The sequence below is a fragment of the Dermacentor andersoni genome, chromosome 7 (genome assembly GCF_023375885.2).
Source record: "Dermacentor andersoni chromosome 7, qqDerAnde1_hic_scaffold, whole genome shotgun sequence".
Lineage (NCBI taxonomy): Eukaryota > Metazoa > Arthropoda > Arachnida > Ixodida > Ixodidae > Dermacentor > Dermacentor andersoni.
Genome location: NC_092820.1, coordinates 16,602,128 through 16,629,243, shown reverse-complemented (window position 1 = coordinate 16,629,243; position 27,116 = coordinate 16,602,128). Strand labels below are relative to the sequence as shown.

Below are 27,116 nucleotides of genomic sequence, written 5' to 3'. Positions count from 1 at the left end.
AAGCCACACGAAGCTGCAAGGCACAAGCTGGACATCACGGTGACGGAGGTCGTAGCGTTGCTTCTGTTTGTCTTAAGGCATTTCTACACGAGCGCGCGCAAGTTGGTGAGCATGGTCAGCATGGGCGATTGCATCGCGGGCATAAGCGCTAGTTGAAGCTGTGGTGGACGGAAGTACAGTGTCCAGTGGTAGGGTCGGTTCGTGGGCGTAGAAGAGGTAAAACGGGCAAAAGCCAGCAGTTTCGAGACGGGAAGAGTTGTACGCAAAGGTAATGTAAGATAGAGCCAGATCCCACTCACGGTGGTGGTCTGAAACGTGTTTGGATAGCGTGTCTTTTAAGATTAGTCAGACGATCTCGCCGCTGCCAGCATTTGTTAGAGTTGTCGGACAATCTGCGAGCTGTAGGCCGATCTCACCGCTGCCATTCAGATGTATGATTTGGCAGTCTTAGCTGTAGGAACGAGCTTGACTCTTCGTCGAGACTTAGGAGAGCAGGATTTATTTACATGTTATTTACAGTTGAACATGAGATACATCGACTGTCTAGCGTGACTCCCAAATGCAGCCCGCCAGACGAACATACAGCAACGGAGCACACAGCTCACGAGTACATTTCGAGCACGACAACGAGCACACACTAGCAGCCGACAATCGCTGTTTATAAGCACTCCGCTCGACGTCATAGTTCGACGTCATTGAAGATGACGCACCCTTTTGGAGGAGGAGGGCTCACATACACGTGCCGCCCACACACACGGGTGCAATGGTCCGGAGCCGACGTCAGAGGGGCTTCGTAGAACTCTGAGCCGTTCCGGGTAGCGCGCCCGGGTGGCACATTGTCTGGTGTATCGAAAAGCGCATGGGGTGGTTCCGCCAATTACCTCCCCTCGAGAACTCCCCTGAGCTGACCCCTCGCCACGTGGCTGCCGGTTATCCGCAGTTCTCTGAAGTGCGCCGCCGTCCCGGTTGGATCGGAACACGTGCAGCGGGCTGAGATAGCTGCAGGCCAATCCTAACAGTCTGTAAGGATGCGGGTCAAACGCTCAGTGAGGCCGTTCGTTTGGGGGTGGTAGGAGGTGGTAAATTTACGTTGTATTGAGCAGGCACGCATGATGTCGTCGATGACTGGCCAAAAACGTACGGCCACAGTCTGTTAGCAATTGACGCGGAGCACCATGCATCAAAATGATATCATGTAGGAGGAAGTCCGCAACATCAGTTGCGCAACTGGTCGGAAGAGCGCGGGTTACGGCGTATCGGGTCGCGTAGTCCGCCTCGACTGCAACCCACTTGTTTCCTGATGTAGATTCCGGAAATGGGCCGAGAAGATCTGAGCCGACACGATGGAAGGGCTCAGCAGGGATGCCGAGCGGCTAAAGGTAAACAGCGGGGAGCTGGGAAGACTTCTTGCGTCGTTGGAAAAGTTCACAAGCGGCGACGTAACGTCGTATGGAACGGGCAAGGCCCGGCCAGAAAAAACGGCGACGTACACGGTCATAGGTTCGAGATACGCCGAGATGTCCTAGCATTGCTGCATCGTGAGGCTCTTCTAGAATGGTGGAGCGGAGGTGTTTAGGTATTGCAAGCACAAACTCAGAGCCGTCCGGATGAAGGTTACGACGGTACAGAGTACCATCGTGGAGGACGAAGAGGCGTAGAGCAGCATCAGCCCGTGAGTGTTCAAAACGGTCGACGAGTGTTCTGATGTTGGCGTCACAGCGTTGCTCGTCGGCGAAATGAAGCAGCTGTGATACAAAGAATACGCAAGAACCACTGACAATATTGGAGGAGTCAGAGTCATCAACAGGGTAACGCGACAAGCTGTCAGCATCTTGGTGCAGGCGGCCAGACTTGTACACCACGGTATATGAAAATTCTTGTAGCCTCAAAGGTCATCGACGAAGCCAGCCTGTAAGATCTTTTAGCGATGAGAGCCAGCAGAGAGCATGATAGTCAGTGACTACGGAAAAAGGGCGACCGTTAAGGTAAGGACGGAACTTCGCAACCGCCCAGACAACAGCAAGGCATTCTCATTGCGCTCCGATGGTGCTAGGAGGCGGCTCGCATAAGCACTAACGCGATCCTGGCCACGCAGACGCTGGGCTAAGACGGCACCTACGCCATGACCGCTGGCGTCTGTACGCAATTCTGTAGGGGCATCAGGGTCAAAGTGAGCGAGAATGGGTGGTGAGGTTAGAAGAGTGACGAGACGAGAGAAGGCGGCGGCTTCTGCAGTACCCCACGAGAATTGTACGCCTTTCTTCAAAAGTTTAGTGAGGGGTCTAGCAATTGTCACAAAATCTGAAACAAAACGACTAAAGTACGAGCATAGCCTTAGAAAACTTCGAACGTCTGCGGCTTTCTTCGAAACCGGAAACTCTCGGACAGCGCGAGTTTCGTCGGTATCAGGCTGTACTCCGGATGCGTCAACGAGATGGCCCTGAAGAGTAATTTGTCGGTGGCCAAAACGACATTTGGACGAGTTATGATGCAGCTTCGCCTTTCGGAATACATGAAGCATAGTTGTTAGACGCTCAACGTGAGTGTCGCATGTTGGCGAGAAGACGATGACGTCGTCAAGGTAGCAGAGACATGTGTACCATTTGAAACCTCGGAGCAAGGAGTCCATCATACGCTCAAAGGTGGCAGGGGCGTTGCATAATCCAAACGGCATTACTTTAAATTGGTATAGGCCATCAGGTGTGATGAACGCGGTTTCTTTTCTGTCCATATCATCAACAGCAATCTGCCAGTATCCAGAACGAATATCAATAGAAGAGAAATAGCTGGAACCGTGGAGGCAGTCAAGGGCATCGTCTATACGTGGGAGCGGGTAGACGTCCTTCTTAGTAATGTTGTTCAGATGACGGTAGTCTATACAGAAGCGCCACGTGCCGTCCAGCGACTCGAAGAAGGCTCAATGATGTTTTTATCTAGCATTTTGTTCACTTAATTTTGAATTACACGGCGTTCCGAAGCAGAAACTCGATATGGTCGTCGGTGAATAGGCGTAGAATTGCCAGTAAGAATCTGATGCTTGACCGCGAGCGTCTAGCCTAAAGGGCGATCGTCGAAGTCGAAAATATCTCGGCAGGACGATAATACTTGGCAAAAGTATTGCGCAGAGGACAGGTCCGTTGCAACCATTTTCTTTATGTTGGGATCGGCGCCCGAGCCTGGCGCGAGGGGCATGCTAAGCTGACGAGAACCATCGATCGATAACGCTGCCACGCATTGGTCGCCGAGACAATCAACGGTGGCAAGGCAAATACCTCGCGGTGGAATTTGCTTTGCCAATTCAAAGTTACAGACAGGCATGAGAGTGCGGTTCGTAGTGATAGTAAGTATACCGTGAGGCACGGTAACGTCATACTGTATTGGAATGTCGGGCAGAGGAGTGACGGGGTGCTCGCCATCAGGAACTCGTGGGAAAGACAACTGTTCAATGTAGGCTATTGACTTTGGCGGCAGACGAAGAAAGCCGGTGGGGAGTAAGCAGCAGTGGGGTGCGTTTGAAGGTTGTACGAGCATCGGGGTTTTAAGGCGAAGGGTACTGGAAGACCACTCAATAAGAGCAGAATTTGCGGAGAGAAAATCGAGGCCGAGAATGAGGTCGTGGGGGCAATCAGCAATTACGTTGAATAGGAGAGGATTGTGGCGGCCGGCGATGCTGACACGTGCCGTACACATGCCGATGATAGCCACAGTACCGCCATCCGCACCGCGGACGACGCGTGCCGACGCGTGCCGACGCGTGCCGACGCTGGGGTGAGGAGCTTGTTCAGGCGTCGTTGGAAAGCAGCACTCATAACAGAAAGATGTGCCCCTGTATCGATGAGTGCCGTGACAGAATAGCCATCGACGTCGACGTCAAGAAGGTTTCGGTTAGGATGTAACGTGAGCAGAGGATTTGAGACAGGGTCGACAACGCAGCTTCACCTCCAGAAGCTGTAGTGCCTAGTTTTCCGGCTGCATCCAGGAGACGATAGGCGGTGAAGAGAAGCCATGGGGTTGGGGCGAAGGAGACGGATGGCGTCGAGCTGGATGGGCGAGCGGCTGTAGCGATGTTTCGGAGCAGGAGCATCAGCGGCAGTGGGTTCATGGTGGGTGGTATAGGAAACAGAAGGTCCAAAGGCGCGGGAAGAAGCGGCGGTATATGTCCGAGGAGGTGGTGGTCGTCGGTTACGGCAGTGACGAGCGACCTGGCCGATGCGACCGTAGTGGAAGCAGATCGGCTAGTCATCAGGGGTACGCCATTCGGACGAGTTGCGGCGAGATGCGGAAGAAAAGGATTGGCGTGAACGAGGAGGGCCGCTAGAGAGCTGGGGAACGCTGGGTTGAGCGGTGGAACACACGGAGTTCAGACCCATTTTCTCAAATTCCTGTCGGACGAGGGCCTGAACCATCGCAACGGTGGTTGCTGGCGGATCGGGAGGCGTCGTGGAGAAACCTGACGAACAGGCGGCCACGAGTTCGCGGCGAAAAATACGGGTGACGTCGTCACAGGTGGTGGTCTGACGCGGTCGACCCTCACATGTCGACGTAGCAGCAGTGTTGGGTAGCCGCGTAATGTGGTGTGCGATACGGCGGCTCTTAGCTTGTTCAAGGCGACAGCATTCTTTTATGACGGCGTCGATAGTCCAGACGTTGCCAAAACCTTGAAATTGAAAGCGTCGTCGGCGATGCCTTTTAGCACATGTGCCACTTTATCTGCTTCGGACATATTATCGTCAGATTTGCGGCATAGAGCCAAGACGTCGTGGATGTAGGAAACGTACGGCTCTGTAGATTACTGAATACGAGACGCAAGAGCCTTCCTCGCGGCAACCTTGCGCCCAGTGGTGTCACCGAGGACTTCCCGTAGCTTTTCTTTGAACCTGTCCCAACTGGTTATATCGTCTTCATGCGTTTGGTGCCACACGCATGGGGTGCCGCCGAGATAAAAGATGACATTGGCGAGCATAATCGTTGGGTCCCACCAGTTATTAGCACTGGCGTGTTCATAAAGCTTGATTCAGTCGTCAACGTCCTGTCCCTCCAGGCCAGATAACACACCGGAGTCGCGATTTGGTGCAACCGTGACAAGTGGAGCAGTCGGACAAGCCGAAGCCGTTGCAGAGGCGGTCTCGTCACCGGGAGGCATGGTGACAAGCTCGATGTACCGACCACTTCGGAGTTCCGTGGCGAGGACGCGGATCGCTAACTTCCACCATAATGTTACGTGTGGAAAGACACAGACGAAAGAGGCTATTTACAGGCTATTTAGAGTGGAGTCAGGGCGCCAGGCCGACACTCGCTCGCGCCAAGGACACCGACTAGCTTCATCGTCGTTCTCGCGGCGGCTCGTCCCTTGAGCATCGCTCGATGATGTAGCAATGATATGCTTGACTGTTCCTTCTGTAAGAAAAAATATATCGGTGAAATGGGACAATCAATGAAAGTCACGTTAAATGGACATCGCGCGGACACAGTTAAAAAACTTGCCAAAGACGTCGTCGAGCATTTAAACCAACCAGGTCATAACTTTGATGAAGGTAAACTCTACATCTTGCAGTGAAATTTTCGTTCTGAACGACAAAATACCGATAATCATACCTTATTCATAAGTTCAAGACATTGCAACCAATAGGCATAAACGTTTCAATGGGAGCTTTAGAATCTATTCGCTATGGTAAATTTCTAGCTATAGGCAACAACGCTTCGTTTAGTTGCATAGCGATTTTTTCACTTCTTTCCATTTTTTGCTTTTACTTATTTGTTTATTCTATTTCAGTATTTTCTTATAATTTTTTTTTTCACGAGCACTGGTTTCTGCCGCTCCTATTATCGCTTTCAGAGACACGATAGCTCACGACCACTAGTGAAACAGATAATAGATGGATTCTGTGCACGGCGTTGACACGCCAGCTGACACTCAGCCATTGACAGGGTGACTGACAGACAATCTTGTCACTGGCCTTGTGCACGGCACTCCTTTATTCTCCATTCCACACTCTCACCGGTAACACATCATCCCTCGTTGCCGCACCCACTCGCGTTATGCCCTCTCCCCTTTATAAGAACCCCACCTGTATATACTGCGGTGAGGAAAGCATATGTGACCTTGAAGAAGACAAATTTACTTGTCGAAACGTTGGTTCCTGTTTTCATCTTGTTCTCATTTTGCTCATCGTCTGCAATTTCCATCTCCCGCCTTCCCCTTGTGTTCCCTGAAGTTAATTACGGCACTTATACTCATGATCTTTGGTGGGAATCGATAACGTCACGTCGCGGCGCTTCTGCTGACGTGGCTGCAATACTTTTGCATTCACCTCCGTAGGAAACACTAAGCGGCCCTTCAATTTTTTTCTTGGAACCACCCACGGAAGCGCTACATCAGCAACATGGTGAGCTACAACAAAACAGGTCACGAAGAATTGGGAGGTGTTCAGCACGAGTTGTACCTTGCCGGGTTACTGTATTGTCGCCGACGTCAGCGTTTTATTGGTTCACCCAGCCCCGTGTATAGGCGGTGCAGAAACAGGGTTTCCAGATGCAAGCGCTGCTTCTTCCAGATGGTGAGCAGCACCAAGAGTGCTCATGAAGAAATCGGCAGGCGTTCAGCGTGACTCGTACGTTACCGGGTTACTGTATGGTATTCGACTTGGGCGTTTTATCGATTCACCCACCCCGGTGTATAGGCGGTGCAGAAACAGGGTCACCAGATGCAAGCGCTGCTGCAGCCAGATGATGAGCAGCAAGAAGAGAGGTCATAAAGAAATCGGCATGTCTTCATCGCGAGTTGTACATCGTCGGGTCGCTGTATTGTCGCCGACTTAGCGTTTTATCGATTCACTCACGGCGGTGTATAGGCGGTGCAGAAACAGGGTCACCAGATGCAAGCGCTGCTGCAGCCAGATGATGAGCAGCAAGAAGAGAGGTCATAAAGAAATCGGGATGTCTTCATCGCGAGTTGTACGTCGTCGCGTCGCTGTATTGTCGCCGACTTAGCGTTTTATCGATTCACCCACCCCGGTGTATAGGCGGTGCAGAAACAGGGTCACCAGATGCAAGCGCTGCTGCAGCCAGATGATGAGCAGCAAGAAGAGAGGTCATAAAGAAATCGGCATGTCTTCATCGCGAGTTGTACGTCGTCGCGTCGCTGTATTGTCGCCGACTTAGCGTTTTATCGATTCACCCACCCCGGTGTATAGGCGGTGCAGAAACAGGGTCACCAGATGCAAGCGCTGCTGCAGCCAGATGATGAGCAGCAAGAAGAGAGGTCATAAAGAAATCGGGATGTCTTCATCGCGAGTTGTACGTCGTCGCGTCGCTGTATTGTCGCCGACTTAGCGTTTTATCGATTCACCCACCCCGGTGTATAGGCGGTGCAGAAACAGGGTCACCAGATGCAAGCGCTGCTGCAGCCAGATGATGAGCAGCAAGAAGAGAGGTCATAAAGAAATCGGCATGTCTTCATCGCGAGTTGTACATCGTCGGGTCGCTGTATTGTCGCCGACTTAGCGTTTTATCGATTCACTCACGGCGGTGTATAGGCGGTGCAGAAACAGGGTCACCAGATGCAAGCGCTGCTGCAGCCAGATGATGAGCAGCAAGAAGAGAGGTCATAAAGAAATCGGGATGTCTTCATCGCGAGTTGTACGTCGTCGCGTCGCTGTATTGTCGCCGACTTAGCGTTTTATCGATTCACCCACCCCGGTGTATAGGCGGTGCAGAAACAGGGTCACCAGATGCAAGCGCTGCTGCAGCCAGATGATGAGCAGCAAGAAGAGAGGTCATAAAGAAATCGGGATGTCTTCATCGCGAGTTGTACGTCGTCGCGTCGCTGTATTGTCGCCGACTTAGCGTTTTATCGATTCACCCACCCCGGTGTATAGGCGGTGCAGAAACAGGGTCACCAGATGCAAGCGCTGCTGCAGCCAGATGATGAGCAGCAAGAAGAGAGGTCATAAAGAAATCGGGATGTCTTCATCGCGAGTTGTACGTCGTCGCGTCGCTGTATTGTCGCCGACTTAGCGTTTTATCGATTCACCCACCACGGTGTATAGGCGGTGCAGAAACAGGGTCACCAGATGCAAGCGCTGCTGCAGGCAGATGATGAGCAGCAAGAAGAGAGGTCATGAAGAAATCGGGATGTCTTCATCGCGAGTTGTACGTCGTCGGGTCACTGTATTGTCGCCGACTTAGCGTTTTTTCGGTTCACCTACCCCGGTGTATAGGCGGTGCGGAAACCGGGTTACCAGATGCAAGCGCTGCTTCAGCCAAAATGGTGAGCAGCAACAAGAGAGGCCACGAAGAAATCGGGAGCTGTTCGGCACAAGTTGAACGTTGTCGGGTTGCTGTACTGTCACCGACTACAGCGTTATATTAGTTCACTCACTCCGGTGTATAGGCGGTGCAGTAACAGGGTTACCAGATGCAAGCACTGCTTCAGCCATATGGCGAGCAGCAAGATGAATGGCCATCAAGGACCCTCTCTCTCTGTGTTTGCATGCGAGTTGGAGGTACCCCAGTTGTTGTATTCCCACCGATTGCACAGTTTTGCATTGTGCTACTCGCCAGGGTAAGTAGGCAATTCAGAGCAAGCTCTACATGATGGACACACTGTTTAATCCAGATGTCAAGCACCAAGGTAAAAGGCCACAAGTAAACCTGGCCGTTTTCGGCAGGTGTGGAACGTTGCCCGCTTGCTGCATTGCCACCGACGGCACGATTTCGGTCGGTGCGACCCACCCGCGAAGATAGCGCAGCGAAAGCAGGGTTTCAAAACGGCAGCGCTGCTTCAGCCAGATGAGGAGCAGCCTGACAAAACGCCACGAAAAAATGTGTGCGTGTTTTGTGCGAGTTGATCATTGCCCGGTTGCTGTATTATCGCCGTTTGCACATTTTCTTCGTTGCCAACCACTTGCTTAGGTATGTCCAACAGAACGAAGGTTACTGTAGTGGAGCGCTGCCTAAGCCAGATGAAGAGAAGTAGTGCGAAACGCCACGAAGAAACTACACAGTTTTCGTATACGACTTGAGCGTTACCCATGTGTAGTGTTGCCACATATAGCACGGTTTTCCTGGGTGCCACCCGAGGGTAATGTAGGTGGTGCAGAACGACGGTTGCAGCATCTGCATGCAGGTTAAGGTAAAGTGCGAGTAGCAAGATGAAAGGCCACGAAGAAACCTCACCGTGTTCGGCATGAGTTGAACGTTTCCGCATTGTTGTATTTCCACCAACTGCACAGTGTTGCTCAGTGTGACCCACCCGCGTAGTTAGGCGCTGCAAAACGTGGCGCACCAGACGAAAGCTCTACTTCAACCGGATGGTGAGCAGCAACATGAGAGGCTAAGAAGAAATCTCGTGGTGGTCGGTACGGGTGGAACGTTGCCGGGTTGCTGTACTGTCGCTGACTGCGCCGTTTTTCTCGGTTCACCCACTCGCGTAGATACGCGGTACAGAACTAGGCTTAACAAACGGGAGCGCTGCTTCAGCTGGAATGTAAGCATCACCATGAAACCCTAAAAAAACACGCTGCCAAACTGCCTTTCTACTGAGGTGCTTGCACCAAGCGTATTTTTTTCTCTTGCTGTCGGCCCACCAGGCGGCACCAATGTGAGCGCTATGGCTCCTAATGGGAGAAGACGTCTTGGTGTATTTAGTGGCCCCGAATATCGATAGAGTTCGTACATGGGCGTCTTGGTGCAAGTGCGGTATCTCCATGCGGCTAATTTCTGGTAATCTGTAAGTTAATTTACATTTAGAACCCCGGGCTTCACTACTTTCGTGGGAGATGGAAGTAGCGTGAAGAATGCAAAGTCATAAATGATTTCATGTTTTCCTTCAGAAGAAAGTAAAAGAGGGACTATAATATTTTTTCTTGGGTATATTGTGCACTTATGCACTGTGTGCATCGACATAATGTGGGTCGTATAGAAAGGTTGCTGCCTCGGTGTTTAGACATTTTGTCGGGCCAGCAGGTTAACCGAAAACACGTTTTATTCACAATTCTGTGAATATATGAGCTGCTGTATATATAAGGAGGGAATGGGGGATTATGAGACCGACACGTTCAACCGATGCAGAAGTATGGCGTTCACTAGAAGAACCAGCGGGTCCTCAGCATGTTTTCCTATTCTGAAACATCGACCACGCCCGAGAGCTTAATAGATTCTTGGCTTCAAGGACGAAACCCTCATGAAGCCTTGCAATAAGGAGGGGGTAGGCGTGCTGGGTGTTAGCGCGGGTCCTGGTTGGGACGTCAAGCTGACGCATTTTTTTTTTTTTTTTGCCACGATCGCTCGTGTGGCTAAGATCTCACCATGCTCTTTGCAACAGGCGTGGTATACAGAGCAAATTGAGCGTCCGATAAGAGATAATTTGTGTCGAGCGAAAGCTGAGTTCACACTCACAGTATGAAATACAACGAATAATAAAGTGCACCTGTTCTGTTTGATATTAGGAATGTAGAGTGCGCGCACTTCTTGCTAAGACACTAGGCGATGTAGGAGTAGTCAGCAATGTTTACACTCAAATTCCTTTAAAATCTGCCAGTTTCTAATATCAGAATCAGAATCAGAATCCACTTTATTTCCAACACACAAATATCTACGTGAAGCACAGCTAAATATTCATGCTTACAACGTTCATATGTAAAACACATATTTTCATTCATTAACCGTTGCATATTCATTAGTTTCGTTAGCGTTGATACAGTGCTCAGTAATTGAAACGCGATACTCGGACCGTATGGCGGCTGGCTCTTTTGCATCACCGGTGTGGGGTGCTAGAAGGCTGCGCAAGGCAGTCACAGTGCATGACAAGGGCTCTCGCTTTAATGCGATGTAAAAATGCAGCCACTAGCCGTTGTAAGTGTTGTAGGACGATCTCACCGCTGGCGTCCAGTTGTAAGGTTTGTAGTTGGGCATGAACTATGTGGTTGCTAGCCCATGTCTTCATCCAACTCACTCATGCTTGGTACGTGGTTGTAGGGAGGAACTTGCTCTCATCAACAACTAGGCGTACAGGATTTATTTACATGTCTGCATAAAAACATGAGATACATTTCGACAGTCTAGCCTGACTACCAAACGGAGCACGCAAGACGAAGCGTACAGCACACAACCTCGAGCACGAGCACTAAGCTCCAAGCGCACTCCTAGCAGCCGACAAACTGCTGCTTTGAAAGCCTATGTCCTCCCTAGATCCCTAGGGGAGGGAAAACTGCTGTCCAACCTTAGTCCACAGTCGTTGGGGCGTAGTCGACCCGCCTTTGAGGGGGAGGGCTCACACACTCACAGACGAACTTTGAATTCCAAGAACCCACCGGGTTGAGCAGGTCCTCGTAGCCAGATTGTCACGCTTGACCCCAGCAGGCACCCCTTAATTCCAGAGCTGACTTCTCCGGTAGCCACCACGAGTGCCAACAGACTGTGACGAATCCTGGGGCCCGAGGACACGCATCGCAAAACACCCTTTCTTAAGCTCTCTCGCTGCAAATAGACCATAAAGGCCACGGCAAATCAACCAACAATACACGGTCCGTCAGACGTGGCCAGCCCTGCTGCCATTGCCGCCTCTCCAAGGAGGTGCATGGTGGATTAACGCTGCCATGATCTGCAGTTCTCCGAAAGGAAGTGCATGGTCGGTTAGCGCTGTCGTCGTCACTGGTTCTCTGAAGGACGCCACCCCCGCGGGTCGATGGAAACCACTGCAGCGGGCTGAGATAGGTTTGCAGAGCAATACCCCTGCAGGCCGATCGTAACAGCTCCTTCATGGCCCGGAAAATCTCCACTGGCCAGTACTGACAACCGCTGGGCAGGAAGAGAATGGCTGGCGCGCAAGAATACGGCTTAGCTCTCCGCCACAACTGCGCCCTTGTAATGTCTTAAACCATCTTAGAACAACCGGCACAGAAGTGTCGATCCCGGCAACACAATACCACTCAGCATGCAAACGCCCAGAATCAGCTGTTAACCCACCAGGCTTCCTATCAAAATTTCAATACAAGCCTCTCAACTGGGAACCCCAAATTTTGGCCCCAAAATTTTCTGCCGCCAAGGCGAGCGTTCACGTTCCCCCTGAGTTCGACCAAACCTGACTGTCGTGCTCCACAAGAGCAAACGTTTACGCAGAACTAAACCCAGTTTCTCAACCACCAATACCCGAACATAACTTGAGCAGCCTAACTTCACAAACAGCCTATTCTTACCCTATCGCAGTGGCGTACCAATTGCACGTACTGGTGCCACTGAACAGTCTGGTCAACTCCACAGGTACGTAATGACAATCACGCTAGCTTTGTGGTCCCTATTCGGAACGCGTATTTGCGCCTTACGCAAACGTGATATCACGCTTACTCACGTTTCTTCCTCTAGTCCATACAGGACACGTATCTTAAACGAACAACTAAACTTGCCTAGTTTACGCACTCCGCAGAACCCTTAAACAAATGCGTCTTCTAATAACTAGTTCCACGCACGCTTACTAGAGAAGTCGGAACGCGGCCGCCCTCAACACACATGAGCAACCCAGTGATAAACCTTCTGCTTCCTTCGGTCCGCACAGGACACGAGCTAATGAAACTAAGAACGCTCCTCAGTGCAAATTATGCACTAACTGAAAACCTTCGCGCTTAATCCTAAAAAAAGTCGAAACACTTATAAAAAAAGAAGGTTAACTAATACACACTCGCGATACCATAGGCCTCTCACCGATAACCTTGACCTTCAGGTCACTCACAAAAAATTAGAAAATGCCAGTCTACTCATTAATTAACACCTCGCGAAACTAAAGGTTTACCTAAAACGCATCTTTCAAATCTCGGAGCGATGCGGGTATAGGCAGGTTGCGAACGTAGTTCCCGGGCCTACTAGGGCGCCCCTTGCGGCGGCGAGCGCGCACCCGGTAGGATCGAGACCGGCGCGCTTGCGTTCGGAACGCCTGTCTGTGCACTGCTTCGCGCGTAGCTGTTGCCTTTTCTGAGCAATGCCGAAGTGCAACACGAATTGTTGCGTAATGGGCTGCAACAGCACGTACAGCAACTCACCAGGAACGAAGTCTTTCGGGTTTCCGAGCCGACTGTATGAAGTAGAACGGCGTGAACACTGGATCGCGCTTGTCCGACGGCAAAAGCAAGCTGTTTTATGTTCCGGCGTTATGCCAAGTGTATTAACGCTGAATTCGTTGCTTTTACAGCAATGATGGCAGCAACGAGACACCTGCACTGTGTACCAGGATATGCAGCAAACAAAGTAGTTTGTTTCCACACTGTGCCGCAGTAAATCTGTGGAACTCTTTCCGAATCGCCTCCCATTCAAACAACGTCAGGGCTTGCTGAGAGCTACTAGGAGGGGTTGCAGCTGGCTCAGCTGGCATACACCCTTCTGCACCCAGCATATCAACTAAGGGACAGTTGAGATTACCAAAATATTTGACGACGGGGTTTATTGAACCTCCTTTACACGCACTGAAAAACCGCAACATAAAAAGTCTCGAACTTCCAGTAACCTGGGCGAAAATATTTTCCCAGCGTAGTCTAACGCAACTGGTAAGCTCCTCACTTTTTTGTGTTTGAGGAGAGCAACGTCAGCATACCTCGGGTAGGTCTTACGAGGCGTTCGTACACCCCACGTTCTTGGATGAGATGTTTATTGATTCGCATTTGCCGTCCTGTATGTACAGGGCAAATACCGCGGCGTGCTTGCACTTCCCTGCGATGCCAGCACGGCAATCGCACCTTCCCGCTAGGATTTGTCTGCTGTCGCCGATCTGCAAGAATCAATGTCACCTATAATTTCATGCGTCCACACTGTAGATAACAAAGTAACTTACGCTGAGCTTCACGCATCTCGCTGGTGCGCTGATTTTCGTTTGCGGAATACACCTAGCAGTCACTTCCGATCAGTGCGAGTTCAGCAGTTCCCTCATGTCCCACCCCGCTTCAAATAGACGACTTTCTTCCTCTAAACTCTCTCTACGAAAAAAGCTGTGAAGATCTTCTGATTCCTGAAACCCGGCTAAAATTAATATCGGCACGCTGTTTCGCGCCATCACTACCGTTTCACAGGGGGCCAAACACGCAGCGCGAACTGCTGACGCCGTGAGTAATCCTACCACATTCGAGCAATTATTCGTCAGATGTCGCTAGGGGTCCGAAAGACAGAGCGCCGCCTAGCACTTGCAACGTGCCCATGAGCCATGGTATGAGCTGACGTATCTCCCATGTGCCTCTCGACTTTTCGGCAAAAGGCCCGGTAATTCACCCCAGCTCGTGCAAGTTCTCACACAACGGCATCTGTAAAGTTTCAAGGACCGTGTGGATACCAAAATTTGAGGTGGGAAACTATTTTTCTCCAATTTAGGAGGATTTTTTCTACGAGCACAGTGTCGCTGCGAGCTAAGCCTGAAGAAAGCAGGACCTAGCGGCCGTGCTTAGGTGTGCTCCGGCGGGGCCATCGACCTTGCCGGGGACCTAGAAGCAAAGTGCTTCAAGAAAATGGCGTCCGCTATGCGTGTAGAAGTGGAGGGTGAAGAAATAATGCCGGAGGAAGGTTCCGAGAAGTTTGGCTGGCGCGTCGCCGGGGAGAAGAAGACCCAGGAGCAAAAGAGCAAGCTAATGGTGAATTCCAATGGTGGAGTCGGAGCAGCCGACGGACTCCGCGAGCGAGCACTCGACTCTGGCGCAGAGCAACGCCTCCAGATCCGCAAATGGAACACAACCTGCGCCGCCGGAGCAAGGCGGAAGCGGAAGTTCTATCACCGAGTTACCCAGGATACCTTGCGTGTTGTCCTTTTCTTCCGCTGTTTGCTCCCAGCACCGCCGCACCGGTCACTTGTCTCTTCAGCGCCGTTCACCTGCTGTTTTTTTAAAAGTCCGGAATGGATATCTCGCCAAGCGTGCAGCAGCTTTTGCTTCCTCGCGAGTAGTGACTGGTATCGACTCCCAGCGAACAAACGTGGTAAAGGAAATACGTCACGCAGAGTTCCGGTCCACTCCGCCGATTTTGGCGGAGCAGCTTTTTCTGCTCCACGGAGTGACTCCCGCTCTGAATCGCCTCCGACTCTCTCATTGGAACACCTTACTTCCGCCCTCACTCTGCCATTGGAACAAACTTGCTCCGAAATGAGCAGAAAAACTTGCTCCGACTCCGCCATTGGAATTCAACATAAGTCTAACGCCGGTCAACGGGGGGCCGGCGGCTGCCGGTCATCGTCGCCCGCAGCGAAAAAAATTGCAAGAGCAAGCTACTCAAAGCAGCGAGGATGCCTGTGCTGCCGAGGCAAGATATCAAGATCGTCATGCGTCCCAGGGGTGGTCTGAACCTTGGGGAAGTATCTAGATTCGAGATCAGCCGAGCCATCGTCGCAGCTGCGAACCTGAGTGGCGAGGAGGTGACGCAAGATGTCTGCCCGAACAAACAGCAAAACATAGTCGTCATCAGTACGCCTAAACGAAAGAACGCAGACCGCTACTCGGCAGTCAGAAGCCTCTCTATCAACGGCGCGGCACACGAAGTCAGCGCCTACAAGACCGCCCCCCACGGCACCATTAAGGGCGTTGTTACGTTTCGCCTCCGACGCGCGGTATAGCCGGCGCGGATGCAACGGACACCGGGGCTTCGTTTAAAGCGGCGGACATTTTGGCCCGTTCAGCACTGCCGCAACGCTTCTCCCCAAGCGCTTCCAGGCATGTTTCAATGCCACGTGTCTTCGTGTGTGTGTGTGTGTGTGTGTGTGTGTGTGTGTGTGTGTGTGTGTGTGTGTGTGTGTGTGTGTGTGTGTGTGTGTGTGTGTGTGTGTACATGTTGGTGCCCACGTTTGTCAAAGCGCGGCAGCCGGGGAGAGGAGCTCCCCAACTGTGAAGCGAGGAGGTCTGACCGGCGCCGGCCCGGCGGATGCGTCACTTCTCGTCTCAACGTGTCCGTGCGCCGCCGTCACGTGCGCCTCATCCCGAGCGGTTCCTTCTTGCCCTCGACACCGAGTGTACAAAAGCAGCAGCCCACGGACGCCGAGGGAGGCTTCGAATTCTTCCGTCGAGTAACGTGCTCGCCCGTCTCTCCACTTCGGTCGACCTGACTGGCCGCTCTTTTGCGATGCTATAATAAACAAGTTGTTCTGTTAGCAATCGACTCATCCTTTGCCAGGACCTTCGGATGCTTCCAGCTGTGCCCCAGGCCGCCAGGCCAACGCTACCCTTGGGGCTTGCGACTCAGATGCAACAACTGGTTGCCAGCGGTGTGATCGCGACAACGGAGGCCAGCAGCGAAGATATGCGGTCGACTGCATGCTGAGCAGCACAACGACCATCCGGGAGCAGTGCAACGAGCCCTGTGTGATGACTGGTTGCCTGCAGCGGAACGACTGCGCTGAATTCTTGGCTGCGAGGTTTGGTGAGTGCGGGACTTTCTTCTTCTGAGTTTTGCCAGGCTTTTGTAAGTGTCAGAAACAGAGCTGGTAATTGTGGTTGTCGTTGCTGCCGGGTTAGTTTGCGGCAAGACAATAGTAGGCAGTAGAGAAAGCAGCATTCCGAGCAGCCATGGATTTGAAGTCGTTGCGCAAACCGAAATTGCTGGAGCTCGCAAGAGAGTTGGGTCTGGATGTCTCAGACAAACTCAGAAAACCAGAACTGCTAAGGGCTATTCTTGAGTTAGAAGCTGAGGATGACGAGCTGTGGGAATGCCTTGAGACCATTGAGGAGAGGGAGACGGCAAAAAGACAGGAGCGCGAATGTGAAAGAGAGCAGAAGGAGAAAGAGAGAGAGCAACAAGCGAAAGAGCGCGACCATCAACACGCTTTGGAAATGAAGCGTCTCGAGGTAGAGATGGAACGCGCTCGTAATGAAAGTGAGGCACACGGTGCACGAGAACGAGTATCGTTCAAAATGACTGACCTGATGCGGCCGTTTAAGCTTGCAGAGGACATTGGTTTGTTCCTGGTTAACTTTGAGCGAACGTGCGAGAGGCAGGGGTTCTCTCGGGAAACGTGGCCACAGCGCTTGCTCACTTTGTTACCCGGCAAGGCGGCCGACGTAGTCGCTCGCCTGAACAGAGATGAGGCACAGGATTTCCACCAAGTGAAATCGAGTCTGCTAAAAAAGTACAGGCTGTCAGCGGAGGCGTTCCGTCGGAAGTTTCGGGAAAATGAGAAAGGCAGAGGTGAGCCATATACAGAGTTTGCCTACAGGCTTATGTCAAACATGCAGGAGTGGCTCAAAGAAGAGAAAGCGTTTGGTGACCACGATAAAGTTCTGCAGTGTTTCGGGCTGGAACAGTTTTATAGTCGGTCACCTGAGAACGTGCGGTACTGGGTCTTGGATAGGCCAGACGTTAGTACGGTGGCTAAAGCCGCCGAGCTAGCCGAGGAGTTTGTGACGCGTCGGGCTCGCGGAGCTAAGGACGGTCAAAAGGGTGAATTTGGCTCCAAGTTTGAGAGGCCGAAGTTCACACCCATGAGAGCAAGGGGGGACGCAAGTAGTGCGGATGCGAGTGAAATCAGTCCGACCGAACGTAAGGAGACGGCAGCAGCCGAAGCCGAACGCAGAAAGCGGTTCGAGACGAGGCAAGCGCGCGTGTGTTATACGTGCCAGAGCCGGGTCACTTTTCGGCGCAGTGTCCAGAAACAAAAACAAAAGTCATGTTTTTGCATTATGCAGCACTGACGAGAACATGAAGCTTCTCGAGCCTTACATGGGAGACCTCCTCGTGAACGGGAAAGAGTGCCGAGTGCTTCGTGATTCCGCATCTACAGTGGATGTAGTTCACCCCTCTTACGTAGAACCCGATATGTTCACGCGCGAGTGCGCATGGATCAAGCAAGCCGTGGAAGCTCATAGCGTGTGTCTGCCCGTAGCAAAAGTGCTTATTGAAGGACCTTTCGGAGCACTTGAGACGGAGGCCGCAGTGTCATCTATGCTGCCCCCCCCCCCCCCCAGTACCCGTACCAATTTTCGAACAGGTCCGATCACCTCCTGCGCGAGAAGGGGCTTTTGTTTGGTGAGGCTAGCGTTCAGGCCTTAACCAGATCGAGAGTTCGGGAGCTCTCTCCAAAGGCGGTAGTTGCGGGGCCGACGTTGTCGAACAATGAGAAAGGGTCGGAGGCGCAGCAAGCTGATATTCAGAGCACGTCCGAACTGAATAAAATTGAGCCTGTAGCATTGAAGGCACCAGATACTGGAGAGGACATGCCCGACACGGGAAAGTTAGAAGAGCTATCTGCAGATCTGCTCATCGCGCCTACGTCAGATGGACTCAATAGGTTGCTAAAAGTCAGCCGGTCGGCTTTGATAACCGAGCAAAAAAAGCATGGCAGCCTAGAAAACATGCGCTTCAATGTCAAGGAAGGTATCGCCAAGAAAAATGCTCGTTTTGTGGAAAGAGATGGGGTCCTGTACCGGAAGTATCTAGACCGCAGGGGAGTGGAGTTCGATCAGCTGATCGTGCCTGAGTGCTACCGTCAGGATCTGTTGCACTTGTCGCATGGAGGTTCGTGGTCCGGACACTTGGGAGTTAAGAAGACTAAGGACCGTCTCTTGCAAGAGTACTATTGGCCAGGGTGTTTCCGTGACGCAGAACACTTTGTGAGGACATGTGACACCTGTCAGCGGGTGGACAAACCAAAGGACAAATCGAGGGCGCCGTTGAAGTTGGTACCTATCATTACGGAGCCTTTTAGACGGCTCGTTATTGATACAGTGGGACCTCTGCCGGTAACAACCACGGGGTACAGACACATTTTGACTGTGATCTGCACAGCGACAAAGTTCCCTGAAGCAGTACCGCTTAAAGAACTCAGCTCAGTTGAGATAGTCAGTGAACTACTGTCCATATTTGCGCGAGTTGGTTTTCCTGCGGAAATCCAGTCAAATCAGGACACAGTGTTTACTAGCGCTTTGACGACAGCCTTTCTCGAAAGGTGTGGGGTAAAGCTGTTACACAGCTCAGTGTACCACCCACAGTCGAATTCCGTTGAGAAGCTCCACTCCGTCATGAAGCGCGTGTTGAGAGCATTGTGTTTTGAACAACAAACTGACTGGGAGCTGTGTCTGCCGGGGGTTATGTTTGCATTAAGGACCGCGCCGCATGCGGCTACAGGGTTTTCGCCAGCTGAGCTGGTGTACGGTCACTCGCTGCGGTCTCCGCTTCGTATGCTTCGAGACGGATCACTGCCCTCTCCAATGGCTGCAGACCATCTCTTCCAAAATTGGCCGCCTCCTGTGCTGGAGCCTCGCTTTGCAACAATATTCCTTTGAGGTGCGTTACAAAAAGGGGAGTGAGTCTCAACGATAACGCCGATAGCTTAACTCGAGGCCCCTAACGTAGGAATCAGCCTCAAAGTTGTTTGTTACTGATGTTTTCTTCCTGAGGCAGGATCTTTAACATATTGCTTTTGTTTAGTGTTTCAAAGTGATGACGTGCTTTCTAGTGCAATATTGCAATTTGTGGACGCGTTCTGAGTGCTGCTAGACTACTGTAAGGAACTAGGCAGTAGTATAAAAGGGGAAAGAGCCTGGCATGGCTTAGTGAGGGTTGTGTCGTGCTTGCTGACTGAGCGGTTGAGTTTCAGCGTAGTTCTAACGGTTGCTGGGAACGACAGAAAGGAAATGACAACTCTCCCGAAGTCACTTTGCAGTGTCCTGTGTGAACCTGAACGTGAGAACGAGGCCTTCTCTGTGCACTGCGCTCAAGAAACGCCGAGGGACGACCGACTTCGGTTATGAGCATCATCGAGCGACATCCCTCCGGACAGCGGATGCAGTCCCCTGACCATCGGGATCTCCTTCTCCCGGCGGGGCGGTCTGTTAAGTTTCGCCTCCGACGCGCGGTATAGCCGGCGCGGATGCAACGGACGCCGGGGCTTCGTTCAAAGCGGCGGACATTTTGGCCCGTTCAGCGCTGCCGCAACGCTTCTTCCTAAGCGCGTCCAGGCATGTTTCAATGCCACGTGTCTTCGTGTGTGTGTGTGCACATGTTGGTGCCCACGCTTGCCAAAGCGCGGCAGCCCGGGAGAGGATCTCCCCAACTGTGAAGCGAGGAGGTCTGAGCGGCGCCGGCCCGGCGGATGCGTCACTTCTCGTCTCAATGTGTCCGTGCGCCGCCGTCACGTGCGCCTCATCCCGAGCCGTTCCTTGTTGCCCTCGACTCCGAGGGTGTAAAAGCAGCAGCCCACGGACGCCGAGAGAGGCTTCGAATTCTTCCGTCGAGTAACGTGCTCTCCCGTCTCTATGCTATAATAAACAAGTTGTTCTGTTAGCAATCAACTCATCCTTTGCCAGGACCTTCGGATGCTTCCAGCTGTGCCCCAGGCCACCAGGCCAACGCTACCCTTGGGGCTTGCGACCCAGATGCAACAGCGTCATCAGGGGTGCCCCGATGATGGACACTATTGAAGAAATCAACTACTACATCGTTCAAGAGTATAATCCCACTGCTATGCAAGCCAACCGCATCGGCAAGACGACGACGGTGGTCATCGCATTCGACGGCGACAAGGTCCCTAACTACATCAGATACGGCAACCTGCTGGTCGAGTGTTCGCTGTATCGCAAGCAAATCGATATGTGCTACCGGTGTGGTCGCCTCGGTCACCAGATGGACGTTTGTCCTAACCCCCAAGACAAGATATGCCGTGGTTCCGGCATGAAGAATCCCGAAGAATGCCACGTTTGCAGTAACCCCAAGTGCAGCCTCTGCAGGGACAACCACCTCACCGCGGACAAGGAGTGTACAGCGAGATTCATGACGCCATACGTCATTCGTAAACGGCGTTGGGAACGTCAGCAACGAGAACAGGTGCAGCAGCAGCGGCAGCAGCCGAGGAGGCCAGCGTGCCAGCAGACAGCGTAGCAGGCGCCAGGCGGGCGTCGCAGCCACTCCCAGACAAGGCGAGGGAGAAGAACGAGCGATACCAGGTCACCATCGGCAGCTGGGGCTCGCAGGCGCGAATCTCGTTCGAGTTCCAAGTCGAAGACCCGGCGGAGCAACGGCGCCGAGAAACAGGTGGGCTGGGCAGCGGGCTCTCCCGTCGCTCTTGACAACAGCGATTTTCCTCCCCTCCCCTCCTTCCGCCCTTCTAAAGAAAACGAGTGTAGGTACTGTTTGGAACTCAAGTAGATGATAGAGAGGCAGAACAATCAAATCAAGAGCCAAAACAATCAGATAAAAGCAATGATGGAGCGTATCGAGACGCTCAGTAGAACAAACAGTGATAATGACGTCAGTGCAGGTAAAATGAAAGTACCCAAGAGAGACACCACCAACGCTGCTCCAGTGGCGACGAAGCTGATAACGCTACTGGCGCTGATCACGTCACCGGCGTTGATGCAGTCAGTGACGCAAGCTCCACTGAAAGAAACGGCAGTTGTTGCCATGGATGAAGAAAAGGCCGAGGGCGCCGTTCCTCCGACAATGGAGTTGGTCATGAGCATGCTTACGCAAATCTCCAGCCAAGTTTCTCAAACGTCTGCGCAAGTGAACAGTCTGACAGTAAGAATGGATAATGTGGAGGCCAAATGCAGCCAACTATCCGTTAGAGTCATGACGTTGGATACGAAAAATAAGCATCTCACCGTTGCCAAGATGAAGTCATGACTTAATCTACGGGTCAAGCCGCAAAAAGTTGGTTCCGTGCGCAAATCTACCACTCAAAAAGTAGAAAATGACAAAGACTAAAGGAAACCAGAAAGATACTGCGACGTTATTTCAATGGAACTGTAGGAGTATTAAAAACAAGATAGGGGAGTTACAACTATACGTTGATAAATTCAACCGGATATCATAGCGTTACAAGAGACCAACGGCCGGGCTAAGCTCGCGGGATACATTACGTATACGGACCCTAGCGAAAAGGGTACTGCGATCTTGGTCCGCAGCAACGTGGGGGCCACACAGCACGTGACCGCTCAGCGAGGCTGCGAACGTACGCTCATCAAAATTCACAGGAGAAGAGTGGGGGGAAAGGGTCAAGAACATTTGCGTCCTGAATGCTTAGTGTCAACCGTCCAGCAGGGTCATTGACTTTGAAGGCACGATATTGGACTGCCTTAAAGAAGCAAGAACAAGACAGATTTTAGTGCTAGGAAATTTGAACGCCGCCCACACGATGTTGGGTTACAAATATTCGTCCAAAAGAGGAAACCAATTGGTTAAAGCTATAGAAGATCACTACATGGACCTCTCAAGCTGTCTATACAGCTTTTTCCCTGGCTGTCCTCGCAACACCAGTTGCGGAAATCAACCTTCAACCTTCAACCTACATGGAGGTGGTTAAAGAACCGGGCGTAGCGACCAGGACAGGCACTAGCACGGTCAGAGACACCACTCCTGATCTGGTGCTAGTTCGGGGGAACCTCGACGTAACTTGGCGTAACACGAGGGAAAATCTTGGCTGGGATCACGATATAATTTGTGTAACCCTCGGGGGGACCGACATGAAGGCGAAACTGGGTCTAGCCAACATTACAGACTGGGACCGGTTAAGTAGAAGCACAGACAGTGAATGCGAGGACGAGGACCAAAAAGCAATGCGAATTTGTAAAGAAATTTACGCAAGAGATTACTACGACCACGCAAATTCTCTACGTAGACAGCAGGCTAAACCACATGTGGGCGGCCAGGCACGTCTTACTCGAAGGTGGATGAAGCAAAGACATAACAAGAAGCTTCGCAGACGTATACACGCGCTCAACAAGCAGGTGACCGAGTATGCGGAACAACCATGCTGGGAAAATTGGATGAAGATGTGTGACGACCTACAAGGCACACTGTCTAAGAAGAAGACTTGGAAGCTGTTGCAGCACCTCATAGACCCGTTAAAAAGCAAAAGCGCATGCGCTCGAGACCTCACAAGAACGATCAACAGTTACAACGGGGACGGGGAGAAGCTCATTCATGAGCCCACAAGTAAATACCTCAAGACCGAGAAGAGCGGTAACCCGACTCACGAGCATGAAGGAGATAGCAACGTCGAGATGGACGAAGCCTTCACCGAACTGGAGCTGGTTGCGGCCATCGATGAATGTAATCAAGGCAGCGCACCGGGAATTGACGGCGTTAGATACAATATGCTGAAAAATATGAGCGACAAAAGCCGAGCTGAATTGCTAACCCTCACCAACGCGTCCTGGGAGAAGGGTTCGTTACCACAAGAATGGAAAGAAGCGGAGGTGCATTTCATTCCCAAGTCGGGGAAACCACCCCACGTTGACCATCTGCGCCCCATCTCCCTCACGTCGTGTGTAGGGAAGGTGGTCGAGCGTATGGTGTTCAAAAGACTACAGAGACATTTGGACGTCACTGATCAGATGCCACCGACCTTGTACGGATTCCGGCGGCACCTGAGCACGCAAGACATCTGGGTGCAACTACACGAGCTGGTTATCAAGCAAGCTAAAACCCCTACGCCAAGAGCTATCCTGACGCTCGATCTCAAGGGGGCCTTCGATAACGTCACACACGAAAGTATTCTCCGTAACCTGCGCCAAACGGCATGCGGAAAGCGAACATTCAAATATGTGCAGGATTTCTTAAGTAATAGAACGGCATTATTCACCGCATTCCTATCTTTACAGCGCTTCTTTCTACGGCGCTTTTTCCTCAAACTTCCTTTCATGCCACTCTCTCGCGCCTCGTGCTGGCCGGTACACATCTCGTCGCCCCTGATCGCTCTCCTACCCACACAGTCTGAGTGATTTTCATTTAAATCAACTCCCTCTTTGCCTCGACAGGCGGACGGCTCAACCGACTCTGGAACAATGCAGCAGTCTTTACTCGAGCTATGAACTCACACTCCTGCCAACTGCCCTCTACTGCATTGCCCAGCTCACGCTGTGCATCGGCACAAAGCTCGTCGGTCTCAATCGCTGTCTCACCCGCACAGTCCGAATGATTCTTAACTAAATCATCCCGCTCTTGGCTACCTAGACTGGCGGACAGTTGCACCGATCCCTGAACAATGCTGTTTTCTTCCCTTGAGCTACGGAGCTCGCAATCCTGCAAACTGCCCTCAGCTGCATCGTCCAGCTGGCACTGCTCTTCGGCACGCAGATCCGACTCGACATGGGTGGTCGCATCTATCGGGTCAGCAGTACTCTGTACCTGATTAACAACCTCGTTAACATTACAAGCGGCGCACATGCGCGGTGACTGTGCCAATTCATTCACGGCTGGCCTAGCTGTCTTTACAGTGCTCTGCTGGCACAGCACCTCGTCGCTGTCACTACGGCCTTTAACGGCCTCTGTTGCCACTAAAGCTTCGTTAGCTGCTAGCACTTCAAGTTCACTTATGAACGTGCTGCTAATCTCGCAGGTGCTACTACTTCTCTGGGCTTTCGACCAAAATCTGCTATGGACTTTCTCCCACTTTCGCTGCGTCCAGCCTACAGATTTCTCAAGCCGCTGTTGAATTCGTTTGATTGACTGCTCCAAACCTTGAATCTCTTTGTTCAATGCAGCAACATACTGCCTCGTTACTTCTCTAGGCCTTCTTCCTGCGAAATTCTTTTTAATTTCTGCCTAGCTTCTTCCTGTTTTCGCCTCATTTCTTCCTCTTGCGTAATTGCTTCCTGTTCCCGCTTTTTGCTTAGAATTTTGTTACCTAGATGTTAGATGAATTTCAAATCATTGTCACTTTGCAGAATGCGCTTAAAAATTTCTGCTTCTGTCATGTCCTCCTCTACGTCTACCAAGAGCTCTTCACACAACCACATCATGTCAGCTCTCGTCATACACAATAGGACCATGGTCGCTACTTTAAGCTTTGGCTTTGCTGTCACACAATACTTGTCACGATACCCACGCAAATCAGAATACAAGTAAAAGATCCCCAGCGATTCAAATCTAGAAACACAGAGAAATTGAAGCCTGGTAAATCTTACAGCCAAAACCAAACGCTTACCCACTCAAGCAGCACCATATCACTAGTTCTTCTCCGCCGTATCCAGTCAGTGGCAAGAGGTGGTCAATCCCAAGTCGCCTCCAACGTGATCGGAATACCGGTCGGTCACCATGTCCCAAAGTCCGTGAGATTTCATCGCTATCTACGAGTTGTAGGCCGATCTCACCGCTGGCATTCAGTTGTAAGGTTTGTAGTCGGGCATGAACTATGTGGTAGCTGGCCCATGCCTTCGTACAACTCACCCATGATTGGGACGTGGTTGTAGGGAGGAACTTGCTTTCACCGAGAACTAGGAGTACATGATTTATTTACATAGTTGCATTAAAACATGAGATACATTTCGACAGTCTAACTTGACTCCCAAACGGAGCACGCAAGACGAAGCGTAAAGCACACTGCCTCGAGCACGAGGACAAAGCTCCAAGCACACTCTTAGCAGCCGACAAACGGCTGCTTAGAAAGCCTATGTCCTTCCTAGATCCCTAGGGGAGGGAAACTGCTGTGCAACCTTCGTCCAATCGGACCGTCCACAGTCCTTGGGGCGTAGTTGACCCGCCTTTGAGGGGGAGGGCTCACACACTCACATACGCACTTTGCATTCCCAAAACCCACCGGGTTGAGCGGGTCCTCGTAGCCAGATTGTCACACTTGACCCCAGCCGGCGCCTCTTAATTCCAGAGCTGACTTGTCCGGTAGCCGCCACGAGTGTCAGCAGACTGTGACGAATCCTGGGGGCCGAGGAAACGCAAAAGACCTTTTGTTAGAGCAGCTTTCTCGCTGCAAATAGACCATGAAGGCCACGGCAAATTAACCAACAATACACGGTCCGCCAAACGTGGCCAGCCCTGCTGCCGTCGCCGACTCTTCGAAGGAGGCGCATGGTGGATTAACGCTGCCGTGGTCTCCAGTTCTCCGAAGGAAGTGCACGGTCGGTTATCGCTGTCGTCGTCACCGGTTCTCTGAAGGGCGCCGCCCCCGCGCGTCGATCGAAACAACAGCAGTGGGCTGACATAGGTTTGCAGAGCAGTACCCCTGCAGGCCGATCGTAACCCCGTCCACAGTGGCAACGGGTGGCGCTAAAGAACACCAGCAGCAATGCTTGTTGTAATCGAAATATCTTGTTGTAATTGCTGAAAACTGCACATTTCCCACTGCCTTTTAAATAGCTTTTTCTTTTAATGTAACCCCTTTTTTATGTTTAGAAAGCATGTAATACAATGGCTGTGTTACTTGATGTAAGCCGAGCTTATTCATTGAAATCTTCTTAGCAATGGTGGGCAGACGCAACATTGCGAATTGCATGTTTATTTGTTTATGTCAATAACACTTTCGGTTATTTATGAGGAACTCACGACGCCTTCACGTGCAATGTCAAGTATTTTTCTTCGGCTTGTACTTGTAACACACTTTCAAGCTGGAGTTATGATTTACCTGAAATTTACCATGCCCGTATCTGCCATCATACGCTGATAGATTGTCGTTCCACAGGTGGCCGATCGAGGCTTCGCACCTGGCGGGTGCAGCCGCTGAATATGACGGTGAACACTACATATCCAGGGTCTCTGTCCAGGATCATGACCAGGGATCAATTGAAGACCGTCGGTTCAGAACTTTCTCATTGTGCTGCAAATAATACCTACGAGGTTCTGGTGCGAGACTATAAAAAACAGCTCGTTCAAGTAGTGAGTGATCCTAGTATTGACATTCCCCTGCCGTCGTTTTAAATGCAAAATAGCCGCTATTTGAGCAAGCAGGCTCCTGGTATTTCGTATGTAGATTAGAAAGAATGCAGTGAATGCTGAATAAATTGGTATTAAACAACTTGATTATCAAAATAAATTGACGTGCTGGCACCTGTGGTCATGCTACGCTTAAAGGTAATCAGCCGCTCTTAAACAGTGGCAACTCCCCACTGGTAGAGAAAGAAAAGCTCCTAAATCCCCTGCCAGAAGTCGCATGTCTTGTGAAAGTCATACGCGTAAACAAGAAAGCATGTTCACTTCAACACATTCATTACCACGCATACGTGGCTTGACCGGTGATTACTATTTCGGACATTCCACTCTGCAAGATGTGCCAGTTGCAAAGAAACTTTTGTTAACTTTATCTGTGCGTCGATAGCAAGATAGGCTGGGCCCATCTTAATCTGAGGCACTTCGCGAAAGCATTTCTTTTGCAATCATGCTTTTACCTGCCCTAAAAGTATTCTGTCAAAAGCTTGATTTCATTACACCACAAT

General features: G+C 51.4%; 1 protein-coding gene across 3 annotated transcripts in view; it reads left to right on the top strand.

Moving 5' to 3' along the window:
- The window catches only part of LOC129386000 (uncharacterized), a 277,464-nt gene extending 250,767 nt beyond the window's left edge, over positions 1 to 26,697 (top strand). For all 3 annotated transcript variants that reach the window (XR_011895615.1, XM_072289162.1, XM_072289160.1), the window contains one exon: positions 26,366 to 26,697. Coding sequence is in view for 2 of the 3 variants with exons in the window: in XM_072289160.1 (XP_072145261.1) it covers positions 26,366 to 26,601 (236 nt within the window). In the remaining variant the exon portion in view is untranslated. The remainder of the gene's footprint in view (positions 1 to 26,365) is intronic.
- Positions 26,698 to 27,116: the final 419 nt, after the last annotated feature.